Genomic DNA, 24,004 nt, shown 5'->3' with positions numbered 1-24,004 from the left:
GGGATAGCATTAAATTTGTAGATGACTCTGGGTAATATATTCATTTTGATGATGTTAATTCTTCCAACCCATGAACATGGAATATCTTTCCACTTCTTTGTGTCTTTTTCAATTTCTTTGAGTAGTGACTCATAATTTTCAGTATACAAGTCTTTCACTTCTTTGGTTAGGTTTACTCCTAGATATTTTATTGTTTTTGTTGCTATAGTAAAAGGAATTGATTTCTGGATTTCAACTTCTTCTAACTTAGTGTTTGCATAGAGGAATGCCACTGACTTTTGAATGTTAATTTTATAGCCTGACACCTTACTGTATTGCCTGATGATTTCCAAAAGCTTCTTGCTGGATTCCTTAGGTTTTTCTATGTATACTATCATGTCATCTGCAAATAAGGAGAGTTTGACTTCTTCTCTTCCAATCTGTATCCCTTGAATTCCTTGCTCCTGCCTGATTGCTATGGCAAGAACTTCCAACACTATGCTGAATAGTAATGGTGATAGTGGGCAGCCCTGTCTAGTACCTGATCTGAGTGGAAATGCTTCCAGTTTTTCACCATTGAGTATGATGTTGGCTGTAGGTTTGCTATATGTAGACTCCACTATCTTCAGGAGTTTTCCATCTATTCCCATTTTGTGTAGTGTTTTGATCATAAAGGGATGTTGTATTTTGTCAAAGGCTTTCTCTGCATCTATTGATATGACCATGTGGTTTTTGGTCTTGCTTTTGTTGATGTGGTGGATCACATTGATTGATTTACGTATATTAAACCAACCTTGCATGCCTGGGATAAACCCCACTTGGTCATGATGAACAATCTTTTTGATATACTGCTGTATCCGGTTGGCTAGAATTTTGTTCAATATTTTCGCATCTATGTTCATCAGAGATATTGGTCTGTAGTTTTCTTTTTTGGTTGTGTCCCTGTCTGATTTTGGTATCAGGGTGATGTTGGCTTCATAGAAGCTGGCAGGGAGTATTCCAGTGTCTTCAATCTCTGGAAGACTTTTCAAAGTAGAAGTATTAGTTCTTCTTTGAAGGTTTTGTAGAATTCATTTGTAAAACCATCTGGCCCAGGACTTTTAGTTTTGGGGAGATATTTGATAACTGTTTCAATTTCATTAGCTGTGATGGGCCTGTTCATGTTATCCACTTCCTCTTTACTTAGTTTTGGAAGTTTGGTAGGTATTTAGGAAATCGTCCATTTCTTCCAGGTTCTCTAGCTTGGTGGCATATAGTTGTTCATAGAAGCCTCACATGAAATGTTGAATTTCTGCAGTGTCTGTTGTGATATCTCCTCTTTCATTTACTATCCGATTTATTTGGTCTTCTCCCTTTTTTGTTTTGTGAGTCTGGCTAAAGGTTTGTTGATTTTGTTTACTCTTTCGAAGAACCAACATTTACTTTCGTTGATCTTTTTGTATGGTTTTCCTATTCTCAATGTTATTTATTTCTGCCCTAACTTTAGTGATTTCTGACCTTCTGGTTGCTTTAGGGTTCCTTTGTTGTTGTTCTTCTAGGTCTTTAAGATGTGCAATCAGGCTGTTTATTTGTGCTTTTTCTTGTTTCCTAATGTGTGCTTGTATAGCTATGAACTTCCCTCTTAGGACTGCTTTAGCTGTGTCCCAAATATTTTGATAGCTTGTGTCTTCATTTTCATTGAACTCTCGAAACATTTTGATTTCTTCCTTGATTTCCTCTTTGACCAAGAAGTTGTTAAGAAGTGTACTGTTGAACTTCCACATTTTGGGGCTGTTACTAATCTTTTGTTGATAACTGTTAAGTGTTAGTTTTATTCCACTGTGGTCTGAGAAGATGCTTGGGATGATTTCAATGCTCTTGAATTGGCTGATGCTGTCTTTGTTGCCTAACATATGGTCTATCCTTGAGAATGACCCATGTGGATTTGAGTAAAATGTGTATTCCAGTTTCTTGGGATGAATGACTCTGAAAATGTCCAATAGTTCTAGTTTATCTATCTCTTCATTTAGCTCCCTTATGTCTTTATTGATTTTCTGCCTGGATGATCTGTCAAGTTGAGAGAGAGGGGTGTTGAAGTCCCCTACTATGATTGTGTTACTGTTAACATATTGCTGTAGCTCTTTCAGTAGAAGTTTGATATATTTAGATGGCTTCTCATTGGGTGCATAGATGTTAATAATTGTTAAGTCCTCTTGATTGACTGATCCTCTGAGCATTAAGTAGTGTCCATTCCTATCTTTTTTAATCTTACCTGTTTTAAAGTCTATCATGTCAGATATGAGAATAGCTGTTCCTGCCCTTTTTTGTGGGGCATTGGCTTGTATGATAGTTTTCTATCCTTTCACTTTAAGTCTGTGTTTGTCTTGTTGAGTTAGGTGGGTTTCCTGTAGACAGCATATTGTTGGGTTGTGTTTTCTGACCCATCTTCCTACTCTGTGTCTTTTAATAGGTGAATTCAGGCCATTGACATTTGTTGATATCAAAGATTGAAGATATTTTAACGCCATTCTTGTAGAGTTTTAGAGTGTTTTGATATATGTCCTATTTGTGGTGTTCTGATTGTTTATAGGAGACCTTTCAGAACTTCTTTCAGGGTAGGCTTGGTGATAGTTGATTCCTTCAACTGTTGCTTGTCTGAGAAGGTTTTGATGCCTCCATCTAGTCTGAATGACAGTCTAGCAGGATATAGTATTCTTGGCTGAAAGCCTTTCTCATTGAGCACTCGATAGACATCTTGCCATTCTCTTCTGGCCTGTAGTGTTTGTATGGAGAAGTCTGCTGCTAATCTTATGTGTTTTCCTTTGTAGGTGACTCTTTGTTTTTCTCTTGCAGCCTTCAGGATCCTTTCTTTATCCTTATTCCTTTCCATTCTAAGTATGATATGTCTTGGTGTCTGTAGGTCTGGGTTAATTCTGCTTGGGACCCTCTGGGCTTCTTGAATCTTTATGTCTTTGATGTTGTCTAGACTAGAGAAGTTTTCAGCTATTATGGCCTGGAAAATGCTTTCTTCCTCTCCTATTTCTTCCTCTGGTATGCCAATAATGCGTATATTGTTTCTTTTGAAGTCATCCCATAGGACTCTGTTATTGTTTTCAGCATCTCCTAATCTCTTTTTGAGATATCTTACTTCTTTTTTAGTTGTCTCTAATTCATCCTCAATCATGCTAATTCTGTCTTCAGCCTCATAGATTCTATTCTCTCTGCCCTCTACTGTTTCCTAGAGTTCATCTATTTTGTTGCCCTGCTCTGATACTGTTTTAGCTTGTTCAGCTAGTTGCATTCTTAGCTCAGCGATTTCAGCTTTCAGCTCTCTAATAACCATGAGATAATTAGTATTTTCTTCCATATTCTTATTTGTTGTTCCTGCATTTCTGATTACAATTTTTTCAAATTCTTTACTCACTCCTGTTATTTCCTTAGCTAATGTTTGGATGTTGAACTCGTTATTTTGTACTTCACCCTCTGGAGGACTTTTAGCTGGACTCTTGTCCTGGTTCGATTCTCCAATATTTTTTCTTGTTGTTTTAACCATTTTATATATTATGTTATGAGTTCCCTTTATCAGTACTTTTCAAATTATTGATCACTATTGCCTGGATTGACTTGTGTCTAAGTAAGTTAATTAAAGGGTTCACAGTGTTGGATGTTAACAGTTGTTTCAATCACTCAGTTGGAGCTCAGTGGTTTAAAAGCCTGTTTTTTTTTTTTTTTTTCATCCCTGTAGGGAGCCTGAGGGCTTTTAAACTATCAATAGGCTTCTTAGCTTAATCACTGACTCCTGACCAAGAGATAAAGCAGGATGTGGCAGAGATAATCCAGTGGTTATGCAAAGAGACTTTCACCGCCCCTCAGCTATGCCACCAGCTATGCCACCGAGGTATAGGTCTTCTCCTGAGTTTCCTGGTTAGATCTCTGTCCCCTGGTGTCCCTCCCTGTCGCTGCTCCAGATTCTGAGGGTAGTAGCAATGGAGACTCAGAGTTGCACTTGGTGAGTCTCTGGGGAGTCCTCTCCTCCCTTCAGCTGTCCCCTTGTTGGTGGAGCAGACTGGAGGTGGTGTCTCAACTAATAAACTGCTGAACTGTTAGCAGCCACTTAATCTCTCCTTAGCCCCTCTCTCCTCTCTGTCACCAGCCACACGTGTTTGTACTCACCCTGGGTTCCTGTGGTCATTCTAGTCCTGTCTTGTTTTGGTCCCGGGTGATCTCCTTTGGTCTTCCTAGTTGATCTGGGAGAGGAGAGGAGAGGAGAGGAGAGGAGAGGAGAGGAGAGGAGAGGAGAGGAGAGGAGAGGAGAGGAGAGGAGAGGAGAGGAGAGGAGAGGAGAGGAGAGGAGAGGAGAGACAAAAACCCCATTCAGTATTATCCTTCTGCATGTCTTAACTCACTTTCCCCCAGCACCATTTGTTGTAGAGACTATCCTTTCTCTAAATAGTCTGGGACTCTTGTCAAAAATTAGGTGTCCATATGTGTGGAGGCATATTTCTGGGCTCTCAGTTCTATTCCATTGGTCAGTGTGTCTATTTTTGTTTCAGTACCAGGCAGTTTTGATTATAATGGCTCTGGGATATATAGCTTGCAATCTGGGAGCATGCTGCCTTTAGTTTTGTTCTTTCTTCTCAAGACTTGTTTTTGATTCTAGGTATATACTGGTTACCAGATAAGCATTTGTAGCTTTTGTTATATTCTCTTAAAGTTTTTTTTGGTGGGACCTCGATAGGGATTGAATTCAGTTTGTCTGTGGGCAGAATTAGCATTTTGATGTTAATTCTTCTAGTATGTGAACATAGATATCCTTCCACTTCTTTGTATCTTTTTTTAAAAATTAAATTTATTTTTTACTAGAGCACTGCTCATCTGTGCCTTCTGGTGGTGTGGGGGATTGAACCTGGTACTTTGGAGCCTCAGGCCTGAGGTTCTCTTTGCATAACTATTATGCTATTTACCCTTCACCTGACTTTCTTAGTTTTTCTATCATCCAATGAAGTGATAGTATTGGAAAAAGTTGGGAGTCGGGCAGTAGTGCATCGGGTTAAGCGCATGTGGCGCAAAGAACAAGGACCAGTGTAAGGATCCCAGTTGGAGCCTCCGCCTCCCCACCTGCAGGGGAGTTGCTTCGCAAGCAGTGAAGCAGGTCTGTTGGTGTCTATTTTTCTCTTCCCATCTCTGTCTTCCCCTCCTCTCTCCATTTCTCTCTGTCCTATCTAACAATGACGACATCAATAACAACAACAATAATAACTACAACAATAAAAAACAACAAGGGCAACAAAAGAGAAAACGAATTAAAAAATCTTTTTCTATTTCCTTGAATAATGACTCATAATTTTCTTTTTATTTAGTTATTTGCCTTCAGAGTTATTGCTGGGACTCAGTGCCTGCACTATGAATCCACTGCTCTTGAAGGCTATGTTTTTCCCATTTTGTTGCCCTTGTTGTGGCCATTGTTATTGTTGCCATTAATGTTATTGTTGTTAGATAGGACAGAGAGAAACAGAAAGAGGAGGGGAGACAGAGGAGGAGAGAAATACACCCGCAGACCTGCTTCACCATTTGTGAAGCAATCCCTCTGCAGGTGGGGAGCCTGGGGCTGGAACCAGGATCCTTATGCCGGTCATTGCTGCTTCGCACCATCTGTGCTTAACCCGCTCTGCTACCGCCCAACCCCTGACTCATAATTTTCATTATACAAGTCTTTGACTTCTTTTGTCAGGTTTATTCATATATAGATATATACATATATAGATATATACATATACACTTTATTACTACAGTGAATGGGGCTTCTTTCTTCTCCCTTAGTGTTTGTATAAAGAAATGCCACTGACTTCTGCATATTAATTTTGTAGCCTGACACTGTACTATATTGCTTGATAATTTCCAAGAGATTCATGTTGAATTCCATGGGTTATTCTGTATATCATATCATATCAATCATTCATCTGCAAATAGTAACGTTTTAGTTTCAGTTTCTTTTTTTCCATCTGTATCCCTTTAATTCCCTTCTCTTGCCTCGTTGCTATGGCAAGAACTTCCAAGTCTTTGTTGAATAGTAACAGTGATAGTGGGTAGCCCTGTCAAGTACCTAAGTTGGAATGATTTCAGTTTCTCACCTTTGAGTATAATGTTGGTTGTAGGTGTGCCGTATATAGCCTTCATTAGGTTGAGGAATTTTCCATCTATTCCTACTTTTTTTTAGTATTATAATCATGAAGGGATGTTGGATTTTGTCAGAGGTTTTCTCTGCATCTACTGAGACAATCGTGACATTTGGCTTTTCTTTATTGATATAGTGGATCACTTTTCTTGATTTACATGTGTTAAATAAACCTTGCATCCCTGGGATAAACCCCACTTGGTTGTGATGTAGTTTTTTAATGTACTGCTATATCTGCTTGGCTAGGATTTCTTCAATAGTTTAGCATCTGTGTTCTTCAGAGATGCTGATCTATAGTTTTCTTTTTTTGTTGTGCCCCTGTCTACTTTTGGTATCAGGGTGATGTTAACTTCATAGAATGTGGGGATTTTCCCCTGTATTAAATATTTTGGAGGAGCTTCCTGACTTCCCTGTGCAGATGACCTCACCAATGATTCCTGGAACCTTACCTTTCTAGAGTCCTACCCCCACGAGGGAAAGATAGAAACAGGCTGGGGGTATGGATCAACCTGCCCATGCCCAACTCTAGCAGAGAAGCAAATACAGAAGCCAGAATTTACATCTTCTGATCCCCCCCCCCCAAAAAAAAAAAAGAATTTTGGTCTCTACTCCCAGAGGGGTAAATACTTAGGGGAGTAAACCAGACGACTCCATACCCCCATTCCACCAGGACCTGAAGCATTTGCCACCAGGAATCTTGTTTTTATATCAGCAATGAAAGGGAAGTGAAATGGAAAACACCAGAGAAATCCAGGTACTGTTTCTCTTATCTGAGAGAGAAGAGGAAAAAAAGGAAAAACACTTGGAAGTAGTAATAAGTATAGGGGTAACTTCAGTAGGAAGTAAAGGCAGGACCATGGTAAAAAATGAGAAAAATACATATACATAGATAATAGATATATAATTACAGAATCAGCTCATATCAGTTTCTTTGGGAGAACTACTGCAGTTTCCAGTGGACAGCATGAGGACACAGAACTCTGGTTGGTGGGAACCCTATGGAATTATACCGCTTTTATCTTACAATTTTGTAAATCAATACTAAATCACTAATAAAAATACATTTAAAAATATAGGTATTAACTCTTCCTTGAAGGTTTTGTAGAATTCATTTGTAAAACAATGTGGGCCTGTACTATTATTTTTGGGAAGGTTTTTGATAGCTGTTTGGATTTCTTTGGTTGTAATGGGCCTGTTCATGCTTTCTAGCTCCTCTTGGTTCTATTTTGGAAGGTTATACATTTTTAGGAACTTTACTATTTCTTTTTTTTTTTTAATTTATTTATTGGGGAATTAATGTTTTACATTCAACAGTAAATACAATAAATTGTTCATGCATAACATTCCCCAGTTTCCCATTTAACAATACAACCCCCACTATGTCATTTATCATCCTTCATGGACCTGTATTCTCCCCACCCACCCACCCCAGAGTCTTTTGCTTTGGTGTGATAAAACTTTACTATTTCTTCCAGGTTCTGTAGCTTGGTGGCATATAATTCTTCATAGATCCAACATCATCTTGGGTATCATTTTAGGAAGTGTCCCAGCTTTGTGATTTGGGGGGACCCGAAGACCACCATAGCTTTTTTTGAGAAGCAGCATTACTTGCAGAAAGTATAGCCCTACAAAGAGATGGAAATTACATGTTCCTTATCTCTGCCTGTGATTCTTTACATTCTCTCATCTCTCCTTTTTTCTTTCTTAAGTATTTTGACTTGGATAAAACCAAAGTTAATTTTAAAACTCAACAAGGAGAAAACCCCAGCTCAGCCCAATCAAGTCTTCACATAATCCTTTCTACATGCTCATCTCTGCTTTCTTGATAACAATGAAAAGCTGTTACAGAAAAAATAGGATCTTTCTCTCTTCTTTCCTTCTCCGTCCCCCCCCCCATTTTTTTTTGCCTCCAGGGTTGTCAGTGATGCTGGGTGCTAGCACTGTGAATCCACTGCTCCTGGAGGCTATTTTTTCCCCATTTTGTTGTTATTGTTATTATTGTTATAGCTGTTGTTGTTGTTGTATAGGACAGAGAAATCAAGAGAGGAAGGGAAGACAGAAAGGGGGAGAGAAAGACATCTGCAGACCTGTTGCACCACTTGTGAAGAGACTCCCATGCAGGTGGGGAGCCAAGGCTCGAATCAGGATCCTTATGCCAGTCCTTGCTCTTTGTGCCATGTGTGTTAACCTGCTGTGCTACTGCCAACCGGCATCCCTGCCTCCCTTTCTTCCCTCCCTTCCTTTCTTCCCCTCTTCCCCTCCCCTTCATTCCCCTTTCCTTTTCTTTCCTACCCCTTCCGTTCCCCCCTTCCCATTCCCTTTCCCTTTCCTGCCATAGGAAGTAAATAGGAGACCAGAACCCAAATGTAGATTAAGATGGTTGGGATTAAAGATTTGGTTCAGTCATAACTAGTAGGATTTTTTTTTTCTTTTCATTAAAGTGTGCACCATAGTATAAGGTTAAGCAAACATAGTATGAAGCATAAGGACCCACACAAGGATCCTGGTTTGAGCCCTCAGCTCCCCACCTGCAGGGGGGTCACTTCACAAGGGGTGAAGCAGGTCTGCAGGTGTCTACCTCCCCCCATTCTCTCAATTTCATTCTCTCTTATCCAATGGAAATGGAAAAAATGGCCTCCAGGAGCAGTGGATTTGTAGTGCCAGCACCAAGCCTCAGTGATAACCCTGGAGGAGAGAAAGATAGATAGATAGATAGATAGATAGATAGATAGATAGATAGATAGTAGCATGTCACTCTGCCCCATGCAATTCTCGGCATAAAACTTCATCTTGAGAGTATGATGCTTAATCTACTGTGACACCTCCCAGGCTGCACACTCAGTCTTCTTTCATTTATATTCCCACTTTATCATGTGCAGAGACCCAGATTGGAACCCCAGGCCACCACATGGGAGCATCTCCAAGGGGGAAGTTCATGACTCCTGTAGCAGTAGTATCTGTTTGACTCTCCCATTGGCAAAGCTGGTTGGGGAAAAACAAAACACCAAGAATTTGAAGTTAATAAAGAAATTTGTAGGTTCTTGGAGATGTTCTGTCTAAAAAAAAAAAAAAAAGTGGGCTGTTTAGGAACAACTTAGGATAATAAATACTAAAATACTATAATGAAAGTTAAGGTAGATTTCAGTATTACCAGTTTTTTTTTTTTTAATTACCTGGGTATAGTTCTTCTAAGGAAAGGAAAATTATTTTGTTGCTTCTTTGAAGTGAGTAGGAATGTGGAAGTGATCACTTTTTTTTTTTTAATTGCCTCCAAGGTTATGGCTGGGCTCATTACTGACACTATGAATCTACTTCTACTGCTCCCGGTGGCCATTTTCCCTCTATTTTATTTGATGAGGTAGAATTTGAGGGTAAAAGAGGGACCTGCAGACCTGCTTGTGAGACATCCTCCCCCTGCTGTGGGTGGACTGGGGCTCATCTCAGGTCCTTGTGTTTGGTAAAGTGTGCTCTCGATCATTGTGACTGCCCTCCTGGCCCTGGAAGTGATCACTTTTATTCAGTAGGTTGAGAACAAAGAAAATCCATTTCAAAAATCATGTTTACATTTACTTTTAAACCTTGTGTGAAATTGAAAGATTTATATTCACCACAATTCATTTCTGACAATATGTTGTTAATCTGAAAGTCATAGTTGTATATACATATTTACATATGCATACATGAATGTCAAAATCAGTGTTAGAGTTAAAAGGATCTAAGACTATCAACCTAATAATATGATAGTATAGTATAAGTTTACAAAAAAAGAAAAGAAGAACTTACCCACTGGTATTATATCAATAGTTTAATGGCACATTTGGCACTATCAACTATCATTCAGAATACTTTCACTCAAGTTCTCTTTCTCACTTACTTTCCTCCTCCTTTTTTTTTTTTTTTTTTTTTAAATAGAGAGAGGTAGAGAAGCAGAGAGACAACTAAAGAGACTACAGCAGACCATGGAAGCTTCCTGTAATGTGGTGGGGGCAGGATTGAACATAGGTTGAGTACGTTGCAAAACAGTCCAAGTGAGCAATTTCACTTGCTCTTCACTGAAGTTCAATGCCTATCTTATTCTTGAAAATAATAATTGTTAGGGAAATGACTAGTTATTTCCCTTTAGGATATGAGCTATATTTTCTTTTTCTTTTACCTCCAGACATTGTCCATATCTTAGTATGTTGTTTTAAATATAAGTAGATAATTTTGTCACGTTTTTGTGTGGACTTTTTTATTTTGACACAAAGTATGCATATAAACCCAAGTATTAATTGGTGTATTCAGGTTCAAGAGATCAAAATGTGTGCTTTTCAGAAACCAGGTATCTTTCAGCTAAATCTGTTTTATATGATTTTTTTAATTTTCTTCTTTCTTCTTTAACTGTGTTACAGTTGAAGCATCTTGTCAGGATGAGGATGAAACAATTGAAACTATTGAGGCTGCTGAGGCACTCCTCAATATGGATTCCCCTGGCCCCATGCTGGATGAAAAGCGAATAAGTGAGTGGTTATGTGTGATGGTTGTTTTTGCTTATATACACACCAAAATATTGCCTTTGCCATCTTTCTGTTATAAGGAAAATATCAGTGCATCAAAGACTGTTTATATTTTTTGTGTCCTAAGCATATTTTAAGATACTGTAAGGGAGTAGGGCAGTATCGAGGCCGGTTAAGCACACTTGGTGCAAAGCACAAGGGCCTGCGTAAGAATCCCTGTTAGTGCCCCCAGCTCCCCACCTACAGGGGAGTTGCTTGGAAAGCGGTGAAGCAGGTCTGCAGGTGTCTGTCTTTCTCTCCCCCTCTGTCTTTCCTTCATCTATCCATTTCTCTGTCCTATCCAACAACAACAGCTATGACAACAATAACAACTACAATAAGCACAACAGCAACAAGGGCAACAAATGGGAAAAATAGCCTCCAGGAGCAGTGAACTCGTAGTGCAGGCACCGAGCCCCGACAATAACCCTGGACGCAAAAAAAAAAAAAAAAGATACTGTACTAGTTGAGATGTTTTTGCTAAAGGGTTCAGTTAAACTGGAATTTTTATTTGGGAAATGAGGTCCTTAGAAATAAAAAAATAATAATGATTTAGTTGTCATGCATAGTACATTTTTCTAACCTAATTGGTAAAACTACTAGGGAATTGAGGGCCCAAACTGTTATAATTCAGTTACCTCTATTGATAATCAGTGAATAGTCCAGAATATGCTGAAAAAATTTCTGCTGCTTCATGGCATTAGATTAACTGCCACAATACTGCTCTGCATTTATTTTATCTTAACTTTGTGGAGCTGGAGCCTCATGCATGTACGATTGTACTTAAGCCTGGCTGACCTTTTCATTGAGATAGAGAAGTAGAGACATCACAGCACTAGAACTTCCCTAGGTGCTGTGGAATTCCTATGCAGTGCCAGGTTCAAATTTGATTCCTGTGCATGACAGAGCATGTGCACTACCTAATGAATTCTCAGGACCATTCTAGACCTGCTTTTAAATCCATGTTTCTCTTTGGACTTTTCTGACAAAACAGTGGGATTCATTGTTAATAAACCAATCCAAAAAGCTACTCTAGTATTTTATAGGCACAGTAGCAAATTAGACAACAGTATGATACACAGATGAACAGATATGTTGCTTTTTTTCCCCAAGCTTACAACTTAATTTTGAAGATAGCATTTCTTATACGTAATTGTAAAAACCAAATTTAAGACCACAAGAGCAGTGCCTGGAACATTAGTAGTAGGCTTTATGGAAGGAACATTTTGGCCTGCTTTTAATAGATGAATCGGAAAGAGCATTAAAGATACAGGGAATGGAGTGGACAGAGACATAGATTTAATAATAAAGAACAAAATATTTGAAATGAAAATACCTTAAGTGTAAGCTTCATAGTGGGTGGTAGGTTAGATTGGAATAGTGAATAGAAGCTTATTATTGTTATTATTATTAATGATTTATATTTATTGCCACTAGGGTTATTACTGGGGCTTGCAGGTACCACAAATCCACCACTCTTGGCAGTCATTCATCCCCCTAACCCCCCTTTTTTTTCTATTTCATTTGATAGGACAAAGAGAAATTGAGAGAGGAGGGGGATATAAAGAGGGAGTGAAAAAGAGAGACATCTGCGGGCTTTTGTTTCACTGTTTGTGAAGTGCTTTCCCCCACCCAGTCCCCTTCAGGTTGGGGAGTAAGTACTCAGAGGCACTTGCTCTTGGTAATATGCACTCAACTGAGTGTGGCCAGGGCTTTGAGAAGACAGACATATACATTCAAGATGGAAGTATCTAAAAGAAAATTGGGATTTGTTGAGAAAACATCCAGTAAACCATTTACTTAAAAGGCATAATGGATATAGTAGAGTTACACAATTTTTTTTCCTGAATTCATCAAAAAAATGAATACTATTTTTTACATTTTAAGATCTTGTTTCTGTTTTAACCTGTATTAAATAGAGATTTAAATGAAATTATTTTGATTGGTGGTACAAAACTGATTGTAATTCATTTTATTTCCTTAGATAATAATATTTTTAGTTCATCTGAAGATGACATTGTTGTAGCCCCAGTCACCCATGTATCTGTCACACTAGATGGAATTCCTGAAGTGATGGAAACTCAGCAGATTCAAGAGACATACACACACTCACCAGAAGCCTCATCACCAGAACCACCTAAGAGAAAGAAAGGTGGGTGTCTCATTTGTTTAGGACAAACAGTCAACTCTTGATGTGGAATCTAAAATAATTTTTACACAAGAATATCATTTAAAAAAAAAGGAGGTACTAGTGTTGGTGAGATAGCATAATGGTTATGCAAAGAGACTGAATATCTGAAGCAGCAAAGGACCCATGCAGTCTCCGTCAGTGCTCTGATTACACACACACACGCACACGCACACGCACACGCACACACACACACACACACACACACACACACACACACGGAGAGAGATAGCATAATGGTTATGCAAAGAGACTGAATATCTGAAGCAGCAAAGGACCCATGCAGTCTCCGTCAGTGCTCTGATTACACACACACACACACACACACACACACACACACACACACACACACACACACACACACACACACACACACACACGGAGAGAGACCCTTGAAGGGCACAATGGATAAAGTGTTGGATCCTCAAACTTAAGATGGAGTCAGGTGGTAGCGCAGTGGGATACGCGCACGTGGCACAAAGCGCAAGGACCAGTGTAAGGATCCCGGTTTGAGCCCCGGGCTCCACACCTGTAGGGGAGTCGCTTCACAGGTGGTGAAGCGGGTCTGCAAGTGTCTATCTTTCTCTCCCCCTCTCTGTCTTCCCCTCCTCTCTTCATTTCTCTCTGTCCTGTCTAACGATGACAACATCATCGACAACAACAACTACAACAATAATGAAAAACAACAAGGGCAACAAAAGGGAAAATAAATAAATAAATAAAAGATTCTGAATTTGATTCCTGGCATGAATGTGACAATGATGCTCTGGTTTGCTTTCCCTTTCTCTCTTTAGTAAATCTTTTTTGGGTGGGGGTAGATAGCATAATGGGTACACAGAGACTCTCATGCCCGAGGTTCTAAAGTCTCAGGTTGAATCCCCTGCACCACCACCATAAGACAGAGCTGAGCAGTGCTCTGGTAAAAAGAAAAAAATAAATACAATAAATCTTTTAAATGAGTCTACAAAATATAAATTGAGAGGTATTTCTTCATGTGTTTGTTTTTCCTCACTTTTGAGGGCATCTTAAAGAGATGTAGTTCCATTCTGATTTCAGGGAGAAAAATTAAACCACCTCGACCAGATTCCCCAGCCAATACTCCAAACATATCTGTGAAGAAGAAAAACAAAGATGGGAAGGGTGAGTACTACGGCATTCTCCCTATAGTACTCACAGGTCAAATATTACTCAGTTACTGTAAGTCGGAACTACCAACTTTCTTGACATAAGGAAATGAATCTTATTGTTACTATAAACTTGCATTAAACAGTTGCCATTTTCTGTAAAGAGATAGGTAATAGTGCAACTCAAGAAGTCTATTTAAGAGATTTTCACTTACCTGTCAAAAGAATTTTTTTGTTGCTGTTGTTAATATTGAGCTTCCTCTGGGTAGATAGCATAATGGTTATGCAAACAGACTCTCATGCCTGAGGCTCTAAAGTCCCAGGTTCAATCCCCCATAAGCTAGAGCTGAGCAGTGCTCTTAAAAAAAAAAATGCAGATAAGTTTAGATTTTTAGTTCAAAGATACCATATTACATTCTTAGAATTCTAGTACTTTTATGGGGCTGGGCAGTAGTGCAGCAGGTTAAGTGCATACGGCACAAAGCACAGGGACCGGCATTAAGGATGCAGGTTCGAACCCCTGGCTCCCCACTTGCAGAGGGGTCGCTTTGCAAGCAGTGAAGGTATCTCTTTCTCTCTCCGTCTTCCCCTCCTCTCTCCATTTTTCTCTGTCCTATCCAACAACAACAATTGTAACAACTACAAAGGCTACAACAAGGGCAACAAAATGGGAAAAATAGCCTCCAGGAGCATTGGATTCTTAGTGCTGGCACTGAGCCCCAGCGATAACCCTAGAGCTCCAGCGATAACCCTAGCATAATGGTTATGCAAAGAGACTCTCATGCCTGAGGCTCTAAAGTCCCAGGTTCGGTTCCCCCCCCCCCCCCCACCATAAGCCAAAGCTGATCAGCACTCTGGTAAAATAAATAAGAGAGTTGGGCAGTAGCTCAGTGGCTTAAGCGCATGTGGCACAAAGTGCAAGGGCCGGCATAAGGATCCCAGTTCAAGCCCCTGGTTCCCCACCTACAGGGGAGTAGCTTCACAAGCGGTGAAGCAGGTCTGCAGGTGTCTTATCTTTCTCTCTGTCTTCCCCTCCCCTCTCCATTTCTCTCTGTCCTATCCAACAACGATTACAATAAAGCAAGGGCAACAAAAGGAATAAATAAATATTTAAAAAAACAAACAAAATCCAAAGACAAATGACTACGTAGCAGCCAAACTGCCTGGGGTGGAAAAAAAAAGAATTCTAGTACTTTTTAATGAACTGCTGCCCAGATTTAGAGAAATTTGCTATGGCAGATTTTCTGGCTTTAACAAAAAGAGAACTATTTCTGAAAGGTTTTGTACAATTTTTTCCAGCTGTTTTTTCTATGTAATAGTTCTTAGAGGTAAAAAGAAAAATACTAGTCTTTTCTGTTTTTTCCCTTTATTGGGGGATTAATGGTTTATAGTCGACAGTAAAATATTATAGTTGGTACATGTATAACATTTTTCAGTTTTCCACTTTTTCAGTTAGTGTTCTAACCCCTCACCTAGGTCCTCCTCCACCATCATGTTCCTGGACCTGAGCCCCCCCCTCCCCAAAAAAAAATGACTAGTCTTCAAGTGCTCTCTTACCATGTCATCACAAATCTAATTAGCAAGGTTGCGCCGATCAGACATTTTTAATGAGCTAGTAAAAAGAATTATGGTAGTCTTTTAAAATTCTGACCATTATTTAACCAATTATAGCTGAACTGTGTAACATCTTAGTATATAGATGGAGCATGTAAGACTTTTAGTTGGGTTTTATTGTGCTCTTAAAGAAATTTTAGGCAGTTGAAAAGAAATTGCTTTTTTTTTTTCAGGAAACACAATTTATCTGTGGGAATTTTTACTGGCACTGCTTCAAGACAAAGCTACTTGTCCTAAATATATTAAGTGGACCCAGCGAGAAAAAGGCATTTTTAAATTGGTAGATTCTAAAGCAGTATCCAGGTTGTGGGGGAAGCATAAGAACAAGCCTGATATGAATTATGAGACCATGGGAAGAGCTCTCAGGTATGTAAAGTTTTTGTAGTGAGTTAAAATATATTTCTAATCTGGGGTAATACTTTCCTTCCCCTTAATAATCTTCATGTAAGTGCCAGGCAATTTATTTATAAAGAGATAATGGCAGGCTGGGCGGTGGCGCACTGGGTTAAGCACACGTAGTATGAAGTGCTAGGACCCACACAAGGATCTAGGTTCAAGCCCCAGCTGCAGGGCGGGGGGTCGTTTCACAGGGGGTGAAGCAGGTGCAGGTGTCTGTCTTTTTCTGTCCCTCTCTCTCTCTCCCCCTCTTCTCTCAATTTCTCTGTCCTGTCCAATGAAAATGGAAAAAATGGCAGCCGGGAGCAGTGGATTTGTAGTGCAGGCACTGAGCCCCAGGGATAACCCTGGAGGCCAAAAAATATGGTGCAACGTAGTTACACACCTGGGTGTGTTAACTTGCATAAGGATCTGGGTTCAAGCTCCTGGTCTCCACCTGTAGGGAGATAGCTTTGCTAGTGATGAAGCAGGGCTGAAGGTGTCTCTGACTCTTTCCCTCTCCATCTCCCCTCCCTTTTCAGTTTCTTTGTCTCTGTCTAATAAATAATTAAGAAAAAAAAGTGTTTAAAAGGGTTTACCGATCATCAGGAATTACAAATTGAGCATAGGCGTCATATGTTTTGAGCCAATTTCTGAAATGAACTTATATTATTTCCTTAAATTATATGTGCATGTATCACAATAGAGCAAATTAATTAATTCATTAATTTGCTATAAAATATTTAAACTTGGATTTCATTAAATCCTAGTTTTTTGTGATCACATCATTGTTCATTAAGATATATAGTTGAGATTTATTAGAAATAGAAATGATCTAGTAACTTCATAACCTTATTAAATAATAACTATTTATAGTTTGTGTTCTCCTTACCCCCCAAAAATATTTATTTTTGTTACTAGAAAGATGAGAGAAGAAAGAGAACTAGTGAATTACTCTGGCATATGTGATGTCTGGTTTTGAACTTGGAATCTTATGCTTACAGATCAGGTGCTCTGCTCTGTGCTGCCTCCTGAGTTGCTAGTTTTCTGTTTAAGATTTTATTTATTTACTAATTAGGAAGATAGGAGGAGAGAAAGAATCAGGCATTACTTTGGTACATGTGCTGCTAGGGATTGAAACTGTGATCTCTTGCTTGAGAATCCAATGCCTTATCTACTGCACCATCTCCCATACCACTCTAGTTTGTGTTTAAGTTACGTTGTATGTGTGTGTGTGCTTGATGTAATTAAAATTGTTGGAAAACTTTGAATTACTTCTATTTGTACATTAAACTTTATACAAAAAGTGACACTAGATTTACAGGATCTAATTTAAATTAGTGGGGACATGATAGAAAGATAGGGAATAGAAATAATGTATTGGGGTTCGCAATAAAGTATTTTTCTGGCAAGTTAGTGGGGAGTTAGAGGAAGAATGTAAGGGCTAGTGTATTCCATGTATTTATTTAATTATTTATTTATTTTTTTTTAATTTTTTTTTTATTTAAGAAAGGATTAATTAACAAAACCATAGGGTAGGAGGAGTACAACTCCACACAGTTCCCACCACCCAATCTCCATATCCCACCCCCTCCCCTGATAGCTTTCCCATTCTCTATCCCTCTGGGAGCATGGACCCAGGGTCATTGAGGGTTGCAGAAGGTAGAAGGTCTGGCTTCTGTAATTGCTTCCCCGCTGAACATGGGCTTTGACTGGTCGGTCCATACTCCCAGTCTGCCTCTCTCTTTCCCTAGTAGGGTGTGTCTCTGGGGAAGCTGAGCTCCAGGACACATTGGTGGGGTCTTCAATCCAGGGAAGCCTGGCCAGCATCCTGGTGGCATCTGGAACCTGGTGATTGAAAAGAGAGTTAACATACGAAGCCAAACAAATTGTTGAGCAATCATGGACCCAAAGCTTGGAATAGTGAAGAGGAAGTGTTAGGGAGGTACTCACTGCAAACTCTAGTGTACTTCTGCTTTCAGGTATATATTTTGCAGTAGTTTATGGATACGTGTAAACATAAGCTCTCTCTCACAGAAACTGGTGTATATCTAGGTTTTGGGACTTTGTTAGAAAGTGAACCACCTGAGATGAAATTAGAGTGTACTATAAAAGGAAAGGTCTCACCCGAGTAATGTCATTCCACACGTGAAGTCTCTGGACACAGTCTGAGGTGAAGCATGTTGAGGTGGCAATGGTTGCATTGGTTTGGTTGTGATCAGCGGATGCAATATTATTTGGTATGGATTGGGAGAGGCATACAGGAAAGTGGACCCTATCCAAGGGTTCCAGGACTGGGGGAAGTAGGGGCTCTATAGTGGAGATGTGAGGTTCCTGCTGTCTTAGGGTTCAAAAAGACAATTGATAGTTAATGTTATCATCACATTATTTGTTAATTGGGTTAACTTTGAAAAGTCCTTTTGTTATGGTTTTCTGTACAGTATCCAGTATCTTGTATATTGCTGTGCTATTGGATGCTTCTAATCTACTTGGTCTAGGCTTTTGAGAGAGTCCGCATATCAAATACACAGCCTATATATTAAAAAGATTCAGTTTGTGTTTTGAAAAACTTTGAGACATAAAATTGATTTTCCCCCTCTCATAATAATTAACTAGTGATTTATATGTCCACATTTTGCTAGGAGTGTACATAAACACCATTCCCACCACCAAAAGACTGTGACCCACCCACTCCCATCCCCCACTGTCCCAGGAAGCTGCATGTCTACTCCTCACCACAGGGCTTTTACTTTGGTGCCCTACTTAGAATTTGGTCAGGTCCTGCTTTTAGTTTCCCTTTCAGATCTTCTTAGTCAACTTCTGTTGATGAGGGGGATCGTCTCATACTCATCTTTATCTTTATGACTTAGCTCACTTAACATAATTCCTTCTAGCTCTGTCCAAGATGGGTCAGAGAAGGTGGCTTCATTGTTCTTGATAACTGCATAGTATTCCATTGTGTATATATACCACAGCTTTCTCAGCTACTCATCTGTTGTTGGGCACCTGGGTTGCTTCCAGGTTTTAGCTATTATGAATTGTGCTGCTATGAACATAGGAGTACACACCTCTTTTTGTTTGGGTGTTATGGAGTCCTTGGGGTATAACCCCAGGAGAGGAATTACTGGATCATATGGAAGGTCCATGTCTAGCCTTGTGAGAGTTTTCCAGACTGCTCTCCACAGAGGCTGTACCAATTTACATTCCCACCAGCAATGTACAAAGGTTCCTCTGTCCCCACATCCTCTCCAGCATTTGTTGCTGCTGTCCTTTTTGATGTATGCCATTCTTACAGGAGTGAGGTGGTATCTTAGTGTTGTCTTAATTTGCATTTCTCTGACAATCAGTGACCTAGAGCAGTTTTTCATATGTTTGTTAGCCTTTTGGATCTCCTCTGAGGTGAATGTTTTGTTCATATCCTCTGCCCATTTTTGGATGGGGTCATTTGCTTTTTTGGTGCTAAGTTTGCTGAGCTCTTTATATATTTTGGTGATTAGTTTCTTGTCTGATGTATGGCATGTGAAGATCTTCTCCCATTCTGTGAGGGGTCTCTCTGTTTGGTTAATAGTTTCTTTGGATGTGCAGAAGCTTTTCAATTTGATGTAGTCCCATTGGTTTGTTTCTGCTTTAGTCTTCCTTGCAATTTGGTTTGATTCATCAAAGATGTCCCTGAGGTGTAGGTGGGAAAGTGTTTTACCAATGTTTTCCTCTAAGTATTTGATTGTTTCTGGTCTGACATCTAGGTCTTTGATCCATTTGGAGTTGATTTTTGTTTCTGGTGAGATAAAGTGGTTCAATTTCATTTTTCTGCATGTTACAACCCAGTTTTCCCAGCACCATTTATTGAAGAGAGCCTCCTTTTTCCATTCAATCCTTTGGGCCCCCTTATCAAAGATTAGATGTCCATAGGTGTGGGGATTTATTTCTGGGCTTTCAATTCTGTTCCATTGGTCTGTGTGCCTATTTTTGTTCCAGTACCATGCTGTTTTGATGATGATGGCTTTATAATATAGTTTAAGGTCTGGGAGTGTGATCCCTCCATTTCTGTTTCTTTTCCTTAAGATGGTTTTGGCAATTCTAGGTGTTTTCAGGTTCAAGATAAATGATTGTAGTGTTTGTTTTATTCTCTTAAAAAAGCTTGGTGTAACTTTGATGGGTATTGCATTAAATTTGTATATGACTCTGGGGAGAATATTCATTTTGATGATATTTATTCTTCCAATCCATGAGCATGGGATATTTTTCCATTTCTTGGTATCAGTTTCTATTTCCTTGAGTAGCGACTCATAGTTTTCAGCATACAAGTCTTTCACTTCTTTGGTCAACTTTATTCCTAGGTATTTGATTGATTTTGCTAAAACAGTAAATGGGAGTGATTTCTGGATGTCTTCTTCTTCAGATTTAGTGTTTGCATAAAGAAATGCCACTGATTTTTGTACATTGATTTTTGTAGCCTGATACCTTCCTATATTACCTAATAACTTCCAGTAATTTTCTGCTGGATTCTTTAGGTCTTTCTATGTATACTATCATATCATCTGCAAATAGTGAGAGCTTGACTTCTTCCCTTCCGATCTGTATTCCTTTGATTTCTTTCTCTTGCCTGATTGCTATGGCAAGAACTTCCAATAATATGTTGAAGAGTAATGGTGACAGTGGACAGCCCTGCATAGTCCCCGATCTGAGGGGGAATGCTTTCAGCTTCTGTCCATTGAGTATGATGTTGGCTGTAGGTTTGCTATGTATAGACTCCACTATCTTGAGGAATTTCCCATCTATTCCCATTTTTTGTAGAGTTTTGAGCATGAATGGGCGTTGGATCTTGTCAAAGGCTTTCTCTGCATCTATTGAGATAATCATGTGGTTTTTGGCTTTGCTTTTATAGATGTGGTGAATGACATTGATTGACTTACGGATGTTGAACCAGCCTTGTATTCCTGGGATGAATCCCACTTGGTCGTGATGAACAATCTTTTTATTATGTTGCTGTATCTGGTTGGCCAAGATCTTATTTAATATTTTGGCATCTATGTTCATCAGAGATATTGGTTTGTAGTTTTCCTTTTTTGTTCTGTCCCTATCAGCGTTTGGTATCAGGGTGATGTTGGCTTCATAGAAGGTGGAAGGGAGTATTCCTGTTTCTTCAATCTTATGGAATAGCTTAAGAAGTATGGGTATTAACTGTTTCTTGAAAGTTTTGTAGAATTCGTTTGTGAAGCCATCTGGTCCAGGCCTTTTGTTGTTGGGGTGATTCTTAATAACAGTTTCAATTTCTTTGTCTGTGATTGGTGCATTTAGATTTTGTAGTTCTTCTTGGTTCAGTTTTGGAAGGGAATATGCTTCTAGGAATTGTTCCATTTCTTCCAGATTCTCTAGCTTGGTGGCGTATAGTTCTTTATAGAAGTTTCGCAGGATTCTCTGGATTTCTGTGGTGTTGGTTGTGATATCTCCTCCATCATTTACAATTCTATTAATTTGAGTCTTCTCTCTTTTTTGTTTGGTGAGTGTGGCTAGGGGTTTGTCAATTTTGTGTAATCTTTCAAAGAACCAACATTTGGCTTCATTGATCTTTTGCATGGTTCTTTTATTTTCGATGTTGTTTATTTCTGCTCTAACTTTAGTGATTTCTGTCATTCTGGTTGCTTTAGGGTTCCTTTGTTCCTCTTCCTCTAAGTCCTTGAGGTGTGTAGTAAGGTCGTTCATTTGGGCTTCTTCTTGGTGTTTAATATGTGACTGTATGGCTATAGGTTTCCCTCTCAGTACTGCTTTAGCTGTGTCCCAAATATTTTGACAGGTTGTGTCTTCATTTTCAGTTGTTTCCAGGAACATTTGAATTTCCTGCTTGAGTGAGTCTCTGACCCAGTGGTTCTTAAGGAGTATGTTGTTTAGTTTCCAAATTCTCTGACTTTTAATAATTTTCTGTTTGTTGTTAAATGTTAGTTTTACTCTACTGTGGTCTGAGAAGATACTTGGGATGATTTCAATGTTCTTGAGTTTATTGATGATGTCTTTGTGGCCTAACTTGTGGTCTATCCTTGAGTATGTGTTATGTGGATTTGAAAAGAAGGTGTATTCCAGTTTTTTGGGGTGGAGGAGTCTGAAAATGTCAAAGAGGTCTAGTCTGTCAATCTCTTTATTCAATTCTCTTGTATCTTTATTGGTTCTCTGCTTTGTTGATCTGTCTAAGTGTGAGAGTGGGGTATTGAAGTCTCCCACTATTATTGTATTACTATTGATGTAATTTTGAAATTCTTTCAGTAGGTGCTTAATGTATTTAGATGGTCCCTCATTGGGTGCATAGATGTTAATAATTGTTAAGTCTTTTTGGCTGATTGATCCTCTAATCATTATGTAATGTTCTTGCCTATCTTTTATTACTTTATTTAATTTAAAATCTATCGTGTCTGAGATGAGAATGGCTGTTCCTGCCCTTTTTTGTGGTCCGTTAGCCTGTATGATAGTTTTCCATCCTTTCACTTTAAGTCTGTGTTTATCTTGTTGTGACAGATGGGATTCTTGCAAGCAGCATATGGTTGGGTTATGTTTTCTGATCCATCCCCCCACCCTGTGCCTTTTGATGGGTGAGTTTAAGCCATTGACGTTTATTGATATTATGGATTTAATGTATTGTAGTGCCATTGTTCAAAAAAAATGTTTGTTTGTTCTGATATATTGCAAGTATTATAGTGATGTTCTTGTTTATAAGAGGTCTTTTAGAACCTCTTTCAGGGCCGGCTTGGTGATGGTTGCCTCCTTTAACTGTTCTTTGTCTAAAAAGGTTTTGATCCCTCCATCTAGTTTGAATGAAAGTCTAGCAGGATATATTAGCCTTGGTTGAAACCCTTTTTCATTCAGGGCTCGATAGATATCTTGCCATTCCCTTCTGGTTTTTAGAGTTTGAGTGGAGAAGTCTGCAGATAATCTTATGGGTTTTCCCTTGTATGTGACTTTTTGTTTCTCTCTTGCAGCCTTTAGGATCCTTTCTTTATCCTTACTTCTTCTCATTGTGACTATGATGTGTCTTGGTGTCTTCAGGTCTGGGTTGATTCTGTTTGGTACTCTCTGGGCCTCTTGAATCTTGATATCCTTTCTGTTATTCAGGTCTGGGAAGTTGTCTTCTATTATTTCCTCTAGAATGTTTGCTTCCCCTTCCTCTCTTTCTTCCTCTGGCAGGCCAATTATACGAATGTTACTTCTTTTGAGATCATCCCATATGTCTCTGTTGTTGTTTTCAGTGTCTCTCAATCCCTTTTTAAGCTCTTTCACCTCTTTCTTTGTTTTCTCTAACTCATCCTCTGTCTGACTAATTCTGTTTTCTGCTTCTGTTAGTCTGCTTTCCCTTGCCTCAGCTTCTTTCTTCATTACAGCTATTTCAGCTTTCAGTTCTCTAATTGCCTCAAGATAATCAGTATTTTCCTTGGGGGTCTCAACTGTTGTTTCCCTAATACTGCCATTCCTTTTCTTCAATGTTGTTTTCATTTCTGTGATTAATAAGTTTATTATTGCTTGCATACTTTTCTTATCTATGGTTACTTCTGGCTGATTTGTAGTTTCTTCTGGGCTCTTGTCTTCAGTCATTGGAGTAGCAGTTTTATTTGTTTTTGATCTACCCCTTTTTTTGATGTATGTGTTTCTTTTTTTTTAATGCTCTGTTGTTCCTTAGTTGTTGTGTCTTGAGTACAAGTAACACTGTACTAAATACCTTTATGACAACTGAACTCACCAACCTCAGGAATTACAGTTGCAACTGAAGCAAGTATTGAAGTAGTTTAATCATTACCAGTTAGCCAAACAATGTCTCCAGTTCGTGAAAAAATAGTAACCAAATCCCAGTGAAGAAAGAGAAAAGAAAGAGAGGATAGCAAGAATAGACAGTTATGCAAATCTACTATCCACTGTATATTCTAGGGGTAACAAGAGGGGAAAGGGAACTAGATACACACATAGAGAGTCCACTCTGAGTCAGATTTCTTCCCCCAAATAATTCACAAATTCAGAAAGGCAAAGAAGAAGGAAGAAGTGTATGACAAGATTT

At 39.0% G+C, this 24,004-nt stretch overlaps 1 protein-coding gene across 4 annotated transcripts in view; it reads left to right on the top strand.

The window, feature by feature from the left end:
• The window catches only part of ELF1 (E74 like ETS transcription factor 1), a 107,848-nt gene that overhangs the window by 73,920 nt on the left and 9,924 nt on the right, over positions 1 to 24,004 (top strand). For 3 of the 4 annotated variants that reach the window (XM_060191437.1, XM_016188845.2, XM_060191435.1), the window contains 4 exons: positions 10,525 to 10,632; positions 12,653 to 12,820; positions 13,913 to 13,996; positions 15,768 to 15,960. In XM_060191437.1, coding sequence (XP_060047420.1) covers positions 10,593 to 10,632; positions 12,653 to 12,820; positions 13,913 to 13,996; positions 15,768 to 15,960 — 485 coding nt within the window. In that variant the 5' untranslated portion in view covers positions 10,525 to 10,592. The remainder of the gene's footprint in view (positions 1 to 10,524; positions 10,633 to 12,652; positions 12,821 to 13,912; positions 13,997 to 15,767; positions 15,961 to 24,004) is intronic. The other variant, XM_060191436.1, reaches the window with a different exon arrangement.

This window comes from Erinaceus europaeus, chromosome 5 (assembly GCF_950295315.1).
Source record: "Erinaceus europaeus chromosome 5, mEriEur2.1, whole genome shotgun sequence".
Classification (NCBI taxonomy): Eukaryota; Metazoa; Chordata; class Mammalia; order Eulipotyphla; family Erinaceidae; genus Erinaceus; species Erinaceus europaeus.
This window is presented reverse-complemented; position numbering and strand designations above follow the sequence as displayed.